The following is a 21,201-nucleotide window of genomic DNA, read 5'->3' as shown; positions in this document are numbered from 1 at the left end:
TATTTCCAAAGTTATTAAAACAGTATAAATTATCATTTTGGATTTTATAGATGTACAATGTGTTTCTTGTCTTTTACAAATATTAATTCTCCTTGGATAGTATATGCACTTTCCATTTTACCACTCAGTATATCTAGATATTGTTTTCTTAAACTAACCAGATATCTTGACAAAACTATTTAGAAAAAGGATGATTCATTTGAAAGTCTCCACAGGCTAATTATCTGTATGTTTATACTTTCTTCCTTGCCAACCTCGTTTTATCTGTATAGCATGTTCAAGTCTGGATAAGAGATCAAACATAAAACAGTCAATGACAATTTTATTAGCAGCTAAGATTTTGTCTTTGTTTATAAAATTTATGCTATGAACTAAAATTAAGTTTGAGGGAATAGATTCACTTAATCCAACAATATTTCTCATAAAAATAATGAAAGATTGGAAATTCCTTTATTCTGCAGATCACTTGCGATCAATTTGTGAGACTCCTTTTATTACCACAATTTAAACATCCAGTGAATTAAAGTCTGGCTCCAAATAATGATAATGAAAAAAATCATAAAATTTCATAGGATTGATTGTAGGTAATTCTGACTCTCATTATCATTTTTCCTGAAACTTTCTGTGTAATTTAAACTATAAACTTTATTGTTCCTTTGCTTTTTATTTTAGATTTTTAAAAATTTCTCATCTTTAATTAGCATAGTCACAATGACTGACGAATGAAGTATCGTTCAGAATCTGCCACCTCTGTGCATTACATACATATATGTCTTCCCAGCCAAAATGCTGCATTATATTCATTTAATCTTTCTAAACAATAATTGTTCTCTGAACAAGATCTACAAATAAGATCCTCACATATCTTCACATATCAGTTAATAACCTCTCTTCTTGTAATTGAGTCACAAAAGGTTGAGTCATCAACAAGTTTTGAGAGCTACAACAGTTAAATGCTTTTTTAAAAATTCTATTTGAAGTTTTATTGCTGTAGCTATGTGTGACTCATACACTAGAGAAAAGGGTAACAAAAATGTGCTTTTGAAAGGAATAAATATCCCAGGATGAAACACTAGTCCTAGATCAATTCATCTTTCCTTTGAATTTAATACTAATTACACAATTATGTGTCATTGCATTATTATTTTACTGAAGTCCAAAGCAAAAGGACTGATTATCAGAGAAGTTAATTTTCAAGTGAAAAGGTCAACGTCATTTGTAATTATTTTCCTTTAGAATTCTATGCCTCTAGGGTTAAAAAAGAAATGTATTGCAGAGGGAAAAAAAATCAGCTAAAGAAACTCAGATATACTGTACCCCTTTAATCTGGAATTTTTCAGAGAAGGGTAGTAGCAATACAGAAAAGGCAGTATTAACTTTGACAAAGGCAACAGGAAATTGTTTAGTGAACTATGACCCTGTAGTAAAACTGAAGTCTAATCACATCCGGATATATAATGTGATATGGATTTGGACATTACCTCATCTTGAATCATTTAGGCATCACTGGCAATGTTTTTGGACCTGTGAACTGCATAAATATAATTTTGAAAATTTATTTTGAGATTATTTTACATGTCTTTATACATTAACACATATATGCATGTACATTATTGCTAGCTGCTTCATTTTTTAATGTCTTCCCTAGAAGTGCTGAGACTAACATTTTTACCCAATGCTGGCACTATGAATCATTACATTCCTATTTTGATGGATTCTTTTCCCATGATTATGTAACTCAATATGAGAGCTGGGAAGAAAGTAATTTTCTGTGATTTAGAGATCAGTTATTTCCAGGCTTTTGGGTATTATGCAGCAATGGCACACAGCTCTTAAGCATCAATAGTGCAGGTACTCTTTCTAGTGGAGAGCAAACACTTTTCTAATTCACTAAATGTAGCATTCCTGAGGAGTGACATTTTTTCTCATATTACTCTCATATATTTCTCATATTCCTTCCAAATTGTGAATATTTTGCCTGGTTTCCATCCAAATATATATAAAAGAGATGAATCATAAAGAAACATATTTGCCATATGACTCCAGCTGAAACAAAAAGGTACAGAATTGTACTAAAAAACTCCTGGGTATAATACAAACCTTATAAAGGACACTGCTAAGAAGAGTCCTGCTAAGCTCACTGTTTTACATTCACATTCAACACTGTGGCTTCAGGAAATTCAGACGCAATGATACTAATCTTTATAACTTGACATTTTTCTCTCTTATATGTTATGCCTTGTCAGACATACTATGTAGTGTTAATGGCATTCAAGGATTAAATATAGAGACTACAGATGTAGAAAACAAGTTATGGTTACCAGGGGGTAGGATACAGTGGGGGTATATACTGGGAGTTTAGGATTGACACATACACACTACTATATATAAAATAGTTAACCAATAAGGACCTACTGTATAGCACAAGGGACTCTACTCAATACTTTGTAATGGCCTATATGAGAAAAGAATCTAAAAAAGTGATATATGTATAACTGATTTACTTTGCTATACAGCAGAAACTAATACAACATTGTAAATCACCTATACACCAATAAAAATTTTTTAAATAACTAAAAATATAGATACTAAAATAAATTATATTGTAAATAATGAAACAATCCATTTTAAATTGCATATGATTTAAAAAACCCAACACATTGTTATTTCAACAAATGGGCATTCACATGCCAAAAAAAAAAAAAGAATCTGATTTCAAACCTTACATCTTTCATGGAAATTCACTCAAAATGGAAATGGATCATGGACCTAAATATAATGCACAAAACCAAAAACCTCTTAGAAAATAACATGGGAGAAAATCTAGGTGACCTTGAATATGGTAATGACTTTATAGATACCACAAGAGGCATAATCCATAAAATAAATAATTGATAAGCTGGATTTCATTAAAATTAAAAATGTCTGCTCTGTGACATACACTGTCAAGAGAGTTAGAAGACAAGCCACAGACTAGGAAATATATTTACAAAAGACATCTGATAAAGATGCATTATCCAAAATACACAGAAAACTCTTAAAATTCAACAATAACAAAACAAATCACCTTATTTTAAAAATGGGCTGAAGAGCTTAACAGATACCCCATCAAGGAAGATATACAGATGGCAAAACAGCACACGAAAAGATGGTCCAAATCATATGACATCAGGAAAAGGCAAATTAAAACAATGAGATACCACTACAAAGCTATTAGAATTCCTAAAATCTGGAACACTAACAACACCAAATGCTGGTGAGGTTGTGGAGCAACAGGAATTCCCATTCGCTGCTGGAGGGACTCCAAATTGGCCGTTTTGGAAGACAGTTTGGTGTTTTCTTACTAAGCTACACATACTCTTATCTTATGATCTGAGACTTATGCTCTTTGGTATTACCCAAATGAGTCAAAGACATGTCCTCATGAAAACCTGCAAACGGATGTTTATAGCATTTTTATTCAAAATTTCCAAAACTTGGAAACAACCATAACATCCTTCAGTAGGTGAACGGATAAATAAACTGTGGCACATCCAGGCAATTGAGTGTTATTCAGCGCTATAACAAAATGAGGAATCAAGCCACGAAAACATATGAAAGAATTGTAACTGCTTATTACTAAGTGAAAGAAGTCCATCTGAAAAGTCTGCATAGTGTATGATTTCAACTATATGACATTCTGGAAAAGGCAAAACTCTGGAAGCAGTTAAAAGATCAGTGGTTGCCAGGGAGGGATGAACAGACAACACACAGTGGATTTATGGGGAAGTGAAAATATGCAGTATTATACCATTATAGTGAATACATATCACTATGCATTTGTCAAAACCTATAGAATGTACAGCATCTACAGTGAATCCTAATGTAAACCAATGAGTTTGGGTGATAAAAATGTATTAATGTAGATTAATCAATTATAAAAACTGTACCACTCTGGTATAAAATGTTTACGTTGGGGATGGCTTGGCTTTTGTGGGACCAGCAGGTATATGGGAACTCTGCATTTTCTGATCAATTTTGCTGTGAGCCTAAAATTGCTCTAAAATAAAATTTTACTAAAAAAGAAAAATATAATCCTTAGTGTTATAAAGCTGTCTTTCTAGTATTCCAATGATAAATTCATTGAAATAATTATCTTTATTTTAACTTACAAGCATTACCACGTAGATGTAGTCACTTCAGGCAGAGATCTTAGAAAATGGAATAGTGAAAATACCAATATCCGATACCATAATCTCTATATCATAATTCTAACAACACTTATATTACATATTGTGTGTACGTGAAGTTTTAAATCAATGAAATATCATGAGAACTATACGCATTGTATTTTTTGTCTATGCTTGATTCTAAGAAATATGACAGAAATTACATTCTTAAAAATTGTGTTTGGAAAATATAAGAATATTGATAAATAGTAATTCTGAATTTATAAAAAACTGCATAATAAGTTTCTGTCTGCCACATGTGTGTGTTGTCCTAATTCACTAACTCATTCAACACTTTTCTAGCTGTATCTAAAATGTGCTTTTATACCATTTTGAATAATTTAGAATTACGTAACCCATGTCTAAAGTTACTCAAACATCTATTTTTTCTTCCATGAAGTTGAGTGTCCTACCTAAACACAGAAGCAAAGTATGTGCAAGGGTAAGACATACATTCTTTATGATTCTATATGGCCTGTAAATATTCATTGTCATGACAGGCCGTCTGGTGAAGACCAGTGCCCTGAGAATGAAACAAAACAAAGTAAACAACAACAATAAGAAAACATTCCAATTCTGGCCTTATTACTCTTACTAACTATGTAATGTAAGGCAAACTCCTTTATTTGTAAAATGAGAAAATTAGAATAAACTCTAGAAGTTTATGATGTGCTGTTATCTCGGAATTGTGTTTCCTGCATCATAATACAATGTTTTCAGATATATATTTCTAAGCCAAAATACTTCAGAATGCTAGGAATAGGCCCAAAACATGTCCCTGAAAGCCTTAATTGATGAAATCATATGTAGCCCTTAAACTGATCTTATTCTTCCAGAATGATGACTCCTCTGAACTTTATTGTTCCTTTTCTTATTCTACCATGTATCAGTATATTAACTTATAACAGTATGAGTCATGAAAACACAGTAATGGGGACTTATATATCTTTAGACTGCTCATAACACCAAATAAAGGGATGGAAATACATTTAACATCCATTCACTAGATACTTTCATCACTGATAACACCACGAATTTAAAATTGAACATGTTCATCTTGGCAACAAAATGATTCATTTTGCGTGTAGCATCTGTTCAAGAACTTTATAACATCAAATATGATGACAGGACAATGAAACGCCTGGAGATTTACACAGGCAACTCAAAATACCTTAACATTTACAGATAATCAATTTTCTCACTGGTAGAGCCTTAGAGATGTAAGAGGCAATAATTATTTGTGGAAGGTCAGGTCTTCTGCTTTCCATATTTCACATTTCTGAAATAATTCTCTATTTAAAAATTGTGCAATTTTAAATCATTTAAATTGGAAATACATGAATGATTCTGTGTATGTGTGTGCAGTTTGTTGTTTTGAATTGTTTGCATTCTTTATTCACTAATCTGTTGACAGACATTCACTAACAGAAGAGTATTTGTCTAATTGTTTATACTTTCAAAGCAGCTAGAAAAGGATTCTACATCTGGCAGTCTCCTCTATGTTCCACGTACATAGAATAGATGTGTGTATAGTAAATATAAATTCAACTTTAAAAAACTAGATGGGTTCTAGAGAATAGATAATGGAGTTTATTTCCATATAAGACAGAAAGTTGTTAAAGAATATAATTTTAATAATATAATCATCTTATAATTCAATGATAAACAACTATTATGTCCTATAATTTATTATAGTTATAAGTCTCAGGGAATATTTGGACAAATATCTATATTTCAGGATGTATGGAATTGAAAAATCACAAAGAAACATTGTATTTTTAATCACATGTGTGCTCCTCATTAAAGAGATCATTCTTGATTTGGCTGCCCAGATATATAGGACCACTCCTTGTAACTGTCTCCTTTCCTATTGTAAAAGATTGTCCTTGTATGATATTCCATCTTCTCAAGAAGAAAACTGCAGCCATTCATGCTTGAACCAACAAAGTGTTCAGGGAAAAGAAATAGAGAAGAAACCTCAAATTCATTGTAAAACCATTTCCCAATTACCAGGAGATCCAAACTTCTCTAAATAGTCAGGATTTTCTGAACATGGATACCCCTTTTCATGTACAGAACAGCCTCCTCCAAAGATAATTATGTAGAAAGTCTTACATATAAGAAATATTGTGATCTTCCCTTAGATATATATTTGTTTGATTGTGTTAAAAAAAAAACCAGATTATTGCCCAACAATTCTGCGTTATTAGGATTCTTCTTCTTTTAAAAGTACCTTTGATTATACCTCTATTAGTTATCATAGAATAATAAATAATACAAATAAATTACACATATGAGACTATCTATCATTATCTATTTCATCTTTAGTAGTTCTCCAAAAATATATATATATGTAGTCATATATATTTATATATATAATTATGTATGTATTGCCAAAAAGTTCATTCAGGTTTTTCTGTAACATCTTACGGGAAAACCCAAATGAACTTTTTGGCCAACCCAATATATGTAAAGACATAAACCAGTATATTAAAAAATTTTTATTTTTAATGACAAGGGGATAGTCATATCACTTTTGTCAATCCTGGATTAAAGCTTAAGCATTTTAAAGTAATTGAATCAAAGCATGAGAGCAGCTTAGATGATACTGCTACTTCCATTTACTTACTATTAGAGCAACAAGGAAAAACTTTCCTCTGTGATATGAGATTGATTCAAGAGGGAGAATCAGCATTATTGATATAATCCTTTTTTATATAGATTGCAAAATTATCATCCCAGTATGGAGATCAATGGAAGATATCTGAAGAACACTCATAAATTTCCAATAAGTATTTTCATGGTTATTTAGTGAAAGTAATTTGTTAAATACACATTAATACAATTTGTGTCTAACAGATTGACAGAATCGAAAGGGTTTCATCCAGTATGATTATACACTACTATCACAGTACTACAAACATTCAAGATTCAGACATGAATCAGAGCTTGCCCTGATATGCAGTGAACAAAATGTAACTTCTGTTTAAATTTTAAAAAAAAGAATCCTTGGTTAATGAGAAGTCTAATTTTTTTTGAATGCCCAGGTACAGTGTAAATAAGGCTGAAGAATTAGGATTTAGGACTCTGAATCTGACAATTAGTTGCAGAAAGAGACCACCTTGGCCTTGTAAGTAAATAATCAAACAGGGAATATAATTAAAATTATTCTGTAGTGGGAGGGAGAAGACATATGAAATACAGGTAAAATAACCGAAGTTCTGAGTGATTATCACCAGTCACAAGACCCATTAAGAGGTAAAGACCATCACTAGAGTTCCCAACTCTCAACTACTTGTAGTAGGGAAAGAAATTACATAAGAAAAGTTCCATCATGAATTAAACAGTTAAGCCCTTACTCTTACTCTTTGGAAACCATAACTATTCCTACATCATTGTAAGTAATATCCAGACTCTTATAGGATTTCAGCATTGGGGTTGAACCTTATTTGGAGGATATTTTTACATGACTCCATAAGCAACTTTGTTCTGTCTTTGATTTTAAGTTGAAGAATGAATATTATATACACAATGAACGAAGATTTAAAAAAAATATTTCCATCACTCAAAAGAGAAGAATGTTCCTGAGGACATGTCTCTGTCTGTATTCATGGATCCATTCCAATGATCCTGCAGGCATGGGGATTTCTTAAGTCTCTCTAATACCTCTATGCACTTGATTAGGATCAGGAAATATTGGCAGATACTCTACTGAGCAATAACATGAATTCTGCTCTTGATTTGTTCTTTTCTTTAGAGTGTAACATTTAAATTTATGCTTTGGAGGGTTTACTACTCATTATTGTGCTGAATATTTTTTAGTGGATAAACATATAAGCATTACATATGCACTCAGATTTCCTTTTAGTAAGTGTTAATTTAAAAAAGAATTCCCATCTTTGTCCTTTCCAACCTTAAAAGTTACTGGAGAAATTTAGGTTTTTAATGGACCTTTTAATATATAATATTTTATTGCTTTATATTAATATATGCAATGATTTTTTAAAAACTTAGTGATATGATGTCATAATGAACTCATAACTGTTCTTCATACCATGCCACACAGGCTCCTACTGTTTTTAACAGGGAAGTCTCATTCAAAATCAAAGAAACAATGTATATTTAGCTAGTAGTGCAGAAAATTGAGTGTTGAAGACCAACACATTTAATAGAACATTCACAAATCACTAAAATAGTGCAAAGTAAATTAAAAACATCCTTCCTCATAGGAAGTATGTTCCTTCCTAACCCTGTGCATGGATCTGAGTGGTGTTCAGGAAACAGAACTAAATTATCTTAAATCCATTTTGTCTTGTGAAAATCTGCTGTATGATTGATTCTATAATCAGAAAGAAGAAAATAAAATCATTTCTATTTGTATTGAGTGGGAAAATGATTTGCCAGAAAGGGAAAACCACGGGTCAGATTTAAAGTTTGGTTCCATGTCAATCACATTGAGACACTTAATGGCCCTTTTGCACATGGTGAAGAAACTGCTTCTGTGTGGGTGACGACAAACAGAAATCTTGTTTTTGCTTGTTTGTGCTTGTGTGCCTGCGTGCATGTGTATGCGTTAATCCTGACTTGACTGAATTACAGATTAGACTAACTGAAGAAAGCACATTTAAAAAGAGGGTTTTAATTTTAGTTTTATTGTAGTGAGCAGTATTTTTAATTTTCTTGAAAGGCACCCAAGAATAATTACCTTTGTGAACCAAAAATATACAAAACTGTACAGAATAAATAGTTCATAAAAATCTAGCTATACTTTCTTGTAAAATAAAGCTACGTTGTCCCAGTCTTGAGGCAACTTAAACTACTTACCCTTTATATGTTCCTTTTGCTACTAATTTATGGCAACTACCAGTTTACATCAATAAAAATAAAATAATATTTCCTATTTGTTTTACACCAGCAAATTCTTACTTGCCACAAGAAACATATTTATACTGTGGTATTCAAATTTACAAAGGATTAATGCTATGAAAGAAACCAAACTTAATAGATGCACTAATCATATTTACAGTTGAATATCAGTAGCATTTTTTAAATATCCCAAGAATAAGAATTAAACTTTGAGCACAAATGACGTACCTTAATTCACAGCAGCATTAACAAGATTGTCCACAAAAATGTGCAGAAAAACCAAAAAGTTTTCTTATCCATTCCACCTGAACTGTTAATCATTTCCATTTTTAAATTCAGAAAGCATAGCAGTGGCATTTTTAATCATCAAAGGTTCAAAGTTTTGAGCCACTCATAGCCTATATAATTCAACCTTCCATTTTTTCTTTACTGTTACTATTTGTAATTTTAAAGTTCCAGTTCCTTTTGCCTTTATTGCAAGAAAACTAGGTGTATCTAAGAGTTTACATTTTTGTGGTATATATACTGGTTTTATAAACAATATATTTCTTACATATTATAATTACATATACAGGTATACTTTTTAAATGACAAAATCCAATTCTATTTAATCCATGGGTAATATAACTCAAGAAAATAAGGGTTGCTTAAATTTTGAACCCTTTTAGATGTGCAGGAGGACTTCTATGAAACACTTTATGTATATGGGAAAATATTACTCTAATCCTTGAATGATTTACATGCAAGGATTTATTTTATTGGGGATAGATAAAATTGCCTGAAGACAATGCAATGGCTTCTCCCAGTTATCCCTGAGTTTCTTTTTATTCTTTTTTCCCCATAGGATTGCTGCTGTGCTTAAGTTCTGATTGATGATACACTCATATAAGGCACTTATTTACAAGGTCTAGACTTAAGACAGAATCACAGCATTTCTGCAAAAGCCTTCTAACTCTCTATGTTTGCTGCTCCAGGACTTCTAAGTAGTCAGGTTCAGCATGTAAGTTAGCTTTCAGCTCAAAATACTCATTTTTAGTCTGTTCCACTAGTACCTTCCTCGGTCTTGAGTACATTAATGTCTCCATCAACTTTAACTCTTCATGGGCTCCTGGATAATGTACCTCCATATCAGGCTGAAGTTGAGCAATGTTTTTCCTTAGGTATTCTGTGATTCCCAGTTGCTGAAGTTCTCTTTCTCTCTCTAAAATGTTCCTATATAACAAACTGGCATCCTGGAAGGGTAAAAATTCAGTGGATTGGTCTGTGACTTTGTACTTCATATTTGATCCTGTGAGTGGGGAATGATTTTCTCGTTCTAAGAGACTTCTTTGGAGATGTTTTGCATCACTTCCCTCTTTCTCATTCCTTTCTTCTTCTTCTTCCAGATGCTTTGAGACAAAGGATGGGCTTCTATAGACATGAACCACAGGGCTCACCATGTGCTGCTCATAGAGTGATGCTGTGGGTCTCTCAGTAGTGTGGTGAGTTGTTTTATGGCCGTACATGCTATACTGGAGATGCACAGGACTGTTGTCTCTCATCTGTTCATCAGCTTGTTTCTTTTTGTATCTTCTCCTACGGTGGAGAACAAGAACCACTATCCCTGCAGCACAGAACACGATAGTTATGAATACAATCAGCAGTCCTAGTATTAAAACAGATAGTGGTACAGCATCGGTAAGTGATTTAAAAATAGTGTCTGCTGTAGTTGTGGCTGTAGGAGTATTGACCATTACGTAACTAGTCTGAGTTGGCAAGGATGGGTTATTGACCAAACCTGGGCAAAGAAGTTCACTGTTAAGTGCTCTCAATTCCTTTTTGTCTAGGTGCTCTGGAGAGGTGCAGAGTATTTCATCTGTCACTGTGTTCTTACTTAATTTTTGTATCCATTGCTGCAATCCAACCAGGTCACAGGAACAATCCCAGGGGTTGTCCTCAAGGTCAATCTGGGTCAGTAAATCAAGGTCATCCAAGATATTACTTACAGGTAGATGGGTAAATTGGTTTGTTTTAAGGTTTACCCTCATAAGAGGAACCCCTGAAAAAATATGTGGTGGTAAAACTTGCAGGAGGTTGTTGTTTAAATAGAGGACTTTAAGTTTAGGCATTGGGCTGAAGCTACCAGGTAATATTTCCTTAACGCCATTGTATTCAAGATATAAGTACTCAAGACTGTGGAGACCAAGGAACATACCTCCACTTAATTTAGTCAGATGGTTACCATTCAGATAGAGCTTTTGTAATCTTGTTAAATTCACAAACGATCCTTCTTCAAGAACCTCAATACGATTGTTTCCCAAGTGAAGCATTTCCAAAGTGAAGTATTCCACTAGATCAGACTTCATTAAGGTATGAATAATATTCCCTGCAAGAATAAGCTTTCTAGGATTTTGTGGAGGAGGTTTTAGATCTGATAAGCTTTCAATATTGCGCTCTTGACAGTGTATTAGAAGTCCTGATGGGGAGAGTACTTTGCAGTTACAAGGAATAGGACAGTAGAGTCCTGGAAGTTGAGTGAATGGCTTTGTAATATAAGGTATTAAACCTGGTGCTTTGGTGGGTGGTTTTAAAAGAGACGTGGTCTTGGTTGACATGCGACCATCACTTATTGAAGATGTTACTGCCAGATGTAATGATCCTGAAGGATCCTCGTGTTCTTCAAACACTGGTGGAGTGGAGCAAATTGATTCCTTTTTCAGCCGTCTCAGTATGCTTCCTTTTAAAAATGGAGGGCTGTTGCACACAATATCACCAATTATAGACTGAGGGGGCATGTTTTCCAACCAAAGTTTTAGCTGTAATAAGTCACAATTGCAGGCCCATTTATTGTCCTCCAACTGGAGATCCAATATTCTGCCAATGTGTTCTAAAAAACCAACATAAGGCAATGTTTGCAACTGATTTCCACGAAGATCTAGATGGGTTAAAGGAACGAATCGAAATATGTTTGGAGGAAGACTCTCAATAGCATTGTCATTTAAAATTAACACTTTAAGTCTGTTGAGCTTGCTAAAGGCACTTGGTTCAATCACTGTAATAAAATTGTTATCTGCTTGTAGGAATTCCAGGTTTTCCAGTCCATGGAAAGTATCCTCTTTAAGAATTTCTAAAGAATTGTGATTGATGTGAAGTTGCTTAAGAAGGCCAAGGCCATTAAATGCACCAGCCTCAATATCTGCAATATTGTTAAATCCAAGGTGTATTGAGATAGCATTGGTAAGCCCGGAAAAGTCATTTGTGTGAAGCATTGTCAAACCATTATTTACTAAACTTAAGTGGAAAGGTCGTGATGGTGGCACGCTTATTTGGGATAATTTCTTGATACCTTTCTCTTCACAATTGATTAGCATCGTGCTGTCTTTTTCCTCACAATTGCAAAGAGAGTCACAAGAACCTCTGGCTGAGGCAGAGGACATTGGTGATTGGGACTGTGATGATATACAGGCAAGGAGAGATGAATACAAGAGATGACTCCAAAGTTTCATGTTGTCTTGTGATGGATCTGATTCTGTAAGATAAAATGCAATAGCAATGGGCTTCAGTGGCCAGGAGCAGGGAGGAGATGAATCTGACATTTTCAAAATGATAGGTTTTCCTCTAAAAGGCAAAATATTATTATTCTGAATATATAAATACATTGCTGAGTCCACATTTTCTTTTACTTTTTGCAAATATTATGACTGGCAGGTTTATTTTACTTTTAACTTGCATTGTGATAAAAATCTAAAATTTAGGTCAGGGAGAATTTAAAATGTCAACTCAGTTGTCTTCAAATCTACCAAATAATCTGCATTTTAATAGACATGAAGGGTGCTGGCTAAATGGACCATTGATACTTTGATATGATACAAAAATGTATACTTGAGAAGACCCTGGCTTTTTTTAGTTTTTAGCTCAAACTAAATGAATCTAAGGCTGAAGGATTACAATAAAAGACAAATATGTAGGTATTAGCCAGAAGCAGAGAGACCCGTAAGGAATTCAAAGATGATCATTAGAAGGAATGTATGTTTGCATGCATTATACACTTCCTTTAGTTTTGTTTTTGAACTGGATATCACAATATAACATCTAATAACTCTGTGTTTAACCTGCGTTGATTTTGGCTTAAGATACTTATTAATTCCATTATTTATTTTAAAACTTTGAGAAAAAATATGTCTCTATGTAGTAAAGTTGAACTTTATAAAAGATTTTGTTTTAACTATGTTGTCTAGGGCAGTTTGTATAAGCCTTGTAGTATCAGATATATATGCTTAAAGGCATCCATTCAAATTTCACTTCAGTCACACTTTATATTGAATTTCTAGAGGTGGAATATTCACTGCTACTTTTAAATTCTGTGGATAAGGTTAATATCATAAAAAATAAAGAAGAAAAATTGATCTTTAACACATATTTCAGGCTATTATAAAAGAACAAACAATGCCTCATATAAATTTCTAGCAAATGACTCCCTAATGAGGTCTTGAACCAGGTTTTAGGGCACTGAATGTCATCACATAGTTAAGCAGTTGATCTTTATTATAAGGCTTAATGTTGCAAACAATGAACTCTAAAGCAAGCTTCACTATATTAAAATATTTGAGGATATCTCTAATTTAGGAAATAAAAAATGACAGTTCAAGATAACAATATCACATATTCCAACTCCTTAAAAATTTAATACCTGCACCTGACATAGCAATTAAAAAAAAAATTCTAGCTCTAAAATGACAGCAGTGGTGTGGTAAATACTTTGAAGTCTAATGGTATCTAATTTTATTCCCTTCTTTTAAATATTGCACTTTAAATTTATATAGACTAAATCGAAAGGTAAAGAAACACCACATCTTATAACTATTCGACTTTTGGAAATGATAATTGCTTTCATGTTTCTGGATGGAATGTGAACTTTGAATCTAATTAAAAATCACAATTAGATAATACATCCCAGAATCCAATCAATAATCCTGAAAATAAACTTTCACTCCATGAAAATACATTGTCTTATTGAAAACATGTATAGTATGAAGTTCCTGAAAGGTAAAAGGCAACCAAAGACATCAAACAATAGAGTCCCTTTCTATATAAAGTGAAAGTTAGCAGGCTGAATGTTTCCATAGGGAAATAGTTTGATTTTAAACAGCTCTGAGGGCTATGCTTAGAATCAAGCAGCTTGAAGTTGGAAGTCTTCATCTTGTGGATTAGCATCCACAAACACTGAAACTACTTTTCCATAGATTACCAAGAAAGAATACTATGCATTTCACCAGGCACAGTATCTTAAGAAAAGAGTAAATAACTTCCAGATGAGACTCTCTCCTCTCGTTATTTTTTTTAAATCTTATGTGCATTTTATGCTCTTCAAAATGTCCTAGGGAACAGTTTCTAGTCTTTTCAGAAATACACACAAATGTGAAAAGTGGTTCTATATTGACAATCTGATACAGTGTTAAAGAGGTCAAAAAACCTCTATTTACATATTTTCAAGTCAGGAAAAAATAAAAGTGGTATACAAAATACAAAGAATCTTTTCATATTGTGCTTGTATTTCAAATACAACAATGGTGTTTGGAAGTAATCTTCCCTTCAAAAAGCACAAATAATTCAGTTTCCCATAACAAACTGCATGCTGTAAAAGAAATAGTAGCATATTATTTTACTTGTTCTTCTCTACAGCCAGCTGTTGGACTAAATGTCTGCTGCTCACAGAAAACAGGCATCTGCTACAGCATTAGTTGTGCCAGTGAGCAAGAATGAAACTGGATATCCTTTAATGCAAAGTTATTTTTTTTTAAAGAGGCAAACAGAAATTCAGTCACTTTGGGATAATGCAAAAATATGTATAAGGAAAGCCTGGAAACATTCATCTTACCTGTAAAGCAAAAACTTCCTGACGTTATCTGTAATGCACAGCTGGAAGAGATGTTCAAAGTAAATTCAGTTTCTTTATTAAAAAAGAAAACACCGACCACCGCGTACTTTCTTCTCAAATATCACTTTTTGGCAAGTCCCATCGCTTTATAAAGTTAAAACCTCTGGTCAAACACAAAATGCTGAGCATTTCATTGAAAATATTTCAAGCAGAGTGCATACTAGATCATCCTGAAGCAGTTGTCCTTTTATTCCCCAATTAAAATTCACGGCATACTTCACAGCTATGCTGACTTTTTTTGCATATAGTTAACCATTTGCAAGCTGCCGAGTGCAGTAAATAAACAAGATGTGTAACAGAGCTGGGGTTGATCACTCTTGCTTTCTTAGGCTGTAGATGCAAGCTGCAGCAATGTTCTCTTTCCTCCCTTTCTAGTCTTTCTTGTTAGTTCAGTTTGTTATTAGTCAGATTGCCAAGGGCTGGGAGGTAGGCGTAAATAGACTTCTTGGCTTTTGACTCAGCCTTTAAGCCCTTCCCCAGCAGAGCGCTTTAATAGGCCAGTGTCATTTAACACAAGAGACAGCTCCACCTTGGGACTCAACTCCTCCTCTGGCAAATGGTTTTTCCTCTCCCTTTAAATACCAAATACAGTGCAAGTGAATTTTGATGCGAATAATTACATGTTTCTTTAAATGTTTAATAATATTGTGTTATACAGCAGGCTAAATAATACACTATATTAAATTCTCATCTAGCACAGTACTGTACTGTTTGCACATGTGTGCAGAAAAACTGCAAGTATGCTACCAATAGAATAGTTACTTCAGTTTTATTGTTTTTAACTGGTATTTATGGTTGAAATTGTGCACTAATTAAATCTTAAAATGTTAACATGAACTGCTTTCCTGAAACATTTGTATTTTTGTATTCACCATTTGAAAAAAAAAATCTTCAAAGCCTCATGTCTGAGACTCTAAGCTTTATACTCCTTTTTTTTCCCTACAGCCAACGTTCAACAATGAGATTAGAAATGAGGTTCTTTTTTCAGGTAGATAGTATTTATTTGGAATGGAAATATGATAAGTTAAAAATACCTTCAGGAATCTTCATTACAAATGGTTGTCTCTAGTTGAAAACAGCCTATCACTTTCAAAAATATGAAATTATGTCTTTCCAGATAAAATGAAACAAGTTAAATGAATACGTAAAAATTACAATAACCTGATTTTTATGGTACTAGCTTAGGGAGCATTTTTTTCCTAAAAAGATTATATTTAAAAAGTTACTTGTTTCTTCAACTCTTAAAAGTTTCTGAATCATCACTAATAAAATTCTCAACTATCAGATTCGTTATTTCCCCAAATGCCTATGTTTTAAAACTCACTCCTCTCTACCTACATTCCAAGGACCTGGACTTCTTCAGAGCCAAAATGAATATACTAGATGCTATCATTTATTCATTTTGAAACAGGCTATGTTTAGAAACACTCTTCCCTATAGGTTCTAGAGGTTACCTATATTATATTAGGTCTCATTTCAGAAAAAGTATTTTTTAAGAGGTTTTTTGCAGCTTATATCATCGAAACAGGAAGATACAGATTAGGTTATTATTTAATGATTGTCTGCAGTTATGCACTCAAATTCACAAAGTTTTCATATCCTTAATGTGGAATAGTTGTTTTAAAAGCTAAGGATTTTGAGGCAATTTCTAATATTCTCACTTTTCTTTATTTTACAGCTTCTCACTAAGTTCCTCATTTAATAGCACTGTGTGCTTTGATAGAATAGAGATTATAATACAGATGAGGGTGTGGAGAAAGAGAATAAAGATAAGGAATAAGATAATAAGGAGAATAAGAGAGAATAAAGGAAATGAATTACTTTTGGGCAGAGTCTGCTGCTAACTGAGAGCCAAGTTAACTTAAATCAGTCTAATGATTTAGACAGGTGGTGACAAAACAGAGTTAGAATCAGTGAGAAAACAAGGAACTAGAATAATTTTTCTTCTAACACTGTAGACATAATTCTCCAAATGCATTCATTTAGGTTTTGGAGGCAAAATAACACGAGAAATGCTCTGGAAGTATAGTCTGTGGTGGAAAAGTTGTTCAAATAGCCATATGGGACAAATGGAAATAAATTCCTTATAAACTGATATATCTTCTCCAGCTTGAGGATGTGTTGATTTTATTCATAATATATACTAGTATATATTTGCTGTTATTTTTCTTGAATCCTTTGCCTATATATAATATGTTATCTTTTTCATGCATAAATTACTGGTTAACTACACAATGGTCAGGGATAAAAGGAGTGACTAACAAGCCTTTGAAAAAATTCTCTACAATTTTCATAAGTTTTGGGTGGGAACATAAAGAAAGGTTAGGTGAAGAATTATTGTTTGAGAAACATTCCGTAACTTTTAACTTAATTCAAAGGAGTAATATTGATAATGAATTACTTAGCATTACCTCAAACTTAATAGTAAAGTACATAACAGCACATTTGAAATGATTATAGCTAAATCCACCCAGCTCTATGTTTTGTTAACTACAGTTCCTCAGTTGTTTCACTAAGTCAATAATGCAGTCATTCTTTCCAAAATGCTCATGGCAGAATGTGTTAATTATTGTTGGACAACATTTATTTTAGCAACATTTTTAATTTCCAATGATTACCTGGAAAAGTATTTTCCCATGTAGCTTGCTCCAAGTTTTAATAATAAATATCTTAAGTGATCACAATAAATACTCAGTTTTATTACTCTTTCCACATAATTTACCCCAGTGACTCTACATTGAAAAATACTAAAAAGTAATCTTTTTAAATCATATCTTCTAAGTTATGCTTTTTAGAATGTGCATCTTAAATAGCAAACGTGAAAATATTCTTGTCACATTGAAGAGTACCAAGCAGTCAAAAGAAATAAACGTATCTGTGTTAGTCTCCTTAGAGCAGCAGCATATGTAAGGCAGAGCAGTACTTTCGATATCAGGACTTAGGAGAAGGCCTTTCCTTCCCTGCTTATCCAATGCGACACAGACCAGATGGAAGAATATTTTATGAAATTTATTGGACCAATACTTTATCTGGAACAAAGAGAATAAAAAAAAAGATTGTTCACTGGAAAGAGGGAAAAAAATTAACAGTGAAAGAGATTTATTAATTCTGTATAGGTCTAGTTCTACTTCAGAACACCTGCCCACCTTCTTCAGTGCCACATTTAAGTGGTCAAGTGAAGATGTATAGCAGATTGATTCCAACTCAAGAAAATGGAAGGTTTGAAGAGAGAGGTCTTTGCACCATGTGCAGTGTAGAATGAGACATATTTAAATACTCTGAAGGTAGAATGTATAAAACTTGATGACTCTTTGGGGATGATAATACTACAGATGGTCTTTCAATATTCGTTGGTGATTTCATTCTTTTAAGAAAGAATTTAAAGAAATAAGTCTAAATAAATGTCACTTTTTAAGTAAATACTTGTATCATTAATGTAAAAGAAAAATACAGCACACATACTTGAGAAACAGTTATTATCGTGGGCTCTGTCTGCTCTGTACTCTCAGGGAATTACAGTGAAATTCATGATAATGCTATGCAGACTGAATATTACAAATATTTTCAAATAATGTCTAAATTTATAGATCTGTAGAGATCTTGTGCACTGGTTTTATAAACATTAATAAAGACATTTTGTTTTTTCTTATTTCGAAGTAAAAGTTTTCTTTAAAATAATAACGCGGTGAAGTCTACTTGAAAAAATAATTTGACTTATATACATAAATTCCATTCACAGAAAATAATAATAAAAGAATATTGCCTATCTTTCACAATGCCATGCTATACAGTAACCTTTGAATTTGATTCCCAAATATTGAACTTAGGATTCTCTTTCATGTTTCACTGAAAGAGAAGCCCCAAACTCTTTACTATAATTACTTACTTTTTTGGTTCTGTTAGAGTCAGAACATAATCATTATGGATACCTTCACTTCTGACAATAACACGCAATTTAACTAAAGGAATGTGACTTTTATGAGGAAGAATCTTCTCACCTTTCACCAAAAACCTCTTGGTATATGAGGACATTTGCACACATTCATCAAGAATAATGTCATCTCAGTGAAAAGTCTATGTATCTTAGAAAAATTTATATGATATATTTTTAAAGTGACACATGAATGGGTATTTAGGAAACTTGCCTTTTGCATTGAACATTTAATAAAAAGTTTAATTTGTTACTTAAATCTTAAGTTTCCTTCATGCTCAATTTGATCTGAGAACAAAAGTATAAAACTAATAATGGAATTGCCTTATTCTAAGAGAGGTCTTACAATAAAACTTCCTGTTTTGATTTGAAATCTGCTGACACAAAGGAACTCTTTGATGCCACTGCTTAACCTGGCAAAACTGAAAACAAAACAAAAAATTTCTCCTGGAAGCTTGGACTGTAAGTTGTCTTGTCTTCATAACAACAACAACAAAAAAATCCCCTACTTCAAATGGATGACTAAGAAGACTTTTTTCTAAAAAAAAAAGAAAACAAAGTTGCAAAAAAACAACTAAAAATGTTGATGGATGTTTCCATGATGAATAATGAGCAGTGTTCAAGAGAAACAGGTCCAGTGGAATAATGGTAGACTGTGGATTATATTGATTGTAAAGACTCATTGAGGGAAAGCTAGTGTCTACTTCATATTTTTTTTCCTAGAGTTGCACATAGTTATAAGTAGTTATTCAAGTTCAATAATTTCTTTGTACGTTCTCATTATCATGTAATCTTAGGACGTTTACTTACTTTTTCTCAGGAACATATAGAGTTTTAATTTTTAATTTTTGCCCACATTACAAAACCTAATGATGAAAATAAAAAATAAAAATATTGATCCCCATGGATCTTTCCAAATGTTGTCATATGGCAGATATTATAACACAATCCGTGTGACTATATTACTCTGTATTCAGATGATTAACAGTAATGGTAGGTAAATACCACCGAATCAAATATGCATGATAGGCTTCGTGGACCACCTACAGGGGATTTTAAATTTCTGGATGTCTTCCTATTGCCAATCACAGTTCGGACCTCACTGCCTCTCCCTATCACATATTGCTGTGTCACTGAAGGATGCAAACTTACTTTAATAGTTTTAATCTTGTAATTGAGATATTCAACCATTTTTTATAAAATATGTCAGTTTCATTTTGTTCAACATATTATTTCAATAAGATAAAGCTGTAAATATCATGAACTTGAATATAATGTATATATATAGAGAAATAAATTTCTTTGTTACAACTGGATCTATGTTCTGTAAAGAAACAAAATAATTGGCAAGGTACACATGTTTGTTGAGAAATATATGTACATAGTTCAACAGATGGTTCAGTATTTTTTAATTTTGCGTTTTTCATTTGATAATGGTAGAGTTAATATAAAAAGACATTTACTGAACTATTAATGTCATCACTGGAGTATTAATATTAACCAAGAAAGTGAATGAATTATCCTTGACAGAATCTACTGAATAATGTTGACTTCTTTTGTTAACAGAAATCTTGCCAAAAAACTCCAAACAAAATAAGAAATATTACATTTCGATATATAATATTTTAAAAAGTGTTACATAACTTAGAGAATAAACTTTTGAGTTGTAAATAATTCACTCAGATACCCAGGGAAAGATAGTCCTTCAGAATCAATCTATATTCAACATGCCAAAAACGCATTTATAACTTACCTACACACCTACATGAAGATAAATACAGATTTTTTTGTTAATATAATTATCTTTTTGATGCTTTTATTGTATACATTTTACTTTATTAATATCTAATATATCTTCTGGAATAATTGAGGTTTTCTTATGACATATTTTGAAAGTATATATATTCTAGGTATATATATTCTACATAACATTACTATGTATATTGTAGGTTCAAGAAAATATGTCCAGTATTATTTATAATTTTCATGTTCCCCTATATTGAAATAGTACATAAATTATTATGATATATGATAAATAACAAATACCAATAAAGTATTAACACTAATAAATTCTAATAAAAATTAAGACCTAATAATCAGGCAACCATAACAAGTTATACTTGTTTAAATTGACAGACATCCTTTGTTGTTTTTTTGGGAGGGAAAGGACAGAGGGAACAAATTAGTTTTTGATATATCATACCAGATTTTCTGGGGAAATAAAAAATAAAATCTAACCCTCATAAAACACTCTTTTGAACTAAGAAGGACTTTCACTT

General features: G+C 32.3%; 1 protein-coding gene across 1 annotated transcript; it reads right to left on the bottom strand.

The window, feature by feature from the left end:
• Positions 1 to 8,841: 8,841 nt before the first annotated feature.
• On the bottom strand, positions 8,842 to 15,430 carry SLITRK6 (SLIT and NTRK like family member 6). Its single transcript, XM_029210323.1, has 2 exons — positions 14,932 to 15,430; positions 8,842 to 12,582 (listed from the first exon to the last, which is right to left on the bottom strand). The coding sequence occupies exon 2, from the start codon at positions 12,557 to 12,559 to the stop codon at positions 10,031 to 10,033; it is 2,529 nt and encodes an 842-aa protein (XP_029066156.1). The 5' UTR covers positions 12,560 to 12,582; positions 14,932 to 15,430; the 3' UTR covers positions 8,842 to 10,030.
• Positions 15,431 to 21,201: the final 5,771 nt, after the last annotated feature.

Source organism: Monodon monoceros, unplaced genomic scaffold, assembly GCF_005190385.1.
Source record: "Monodon monoceros isolate NGI ecotype Baffin Bay Population unplaced genomic scaffold, NGI_Narwhal_1 Super_Scaffold_8, whole genome shotgun sequence".
NCBI lineage: Eukaryota > Metazoa > Chordata > Mammalia > Artiodactyla > Monodontidae > Monodon > Monodon monoceros.
The sequence above is the reverse complement of the archived record's forward strand: the minus strand, read 5'-3'. Positions and strand labels throughout refer to the sequence as shown.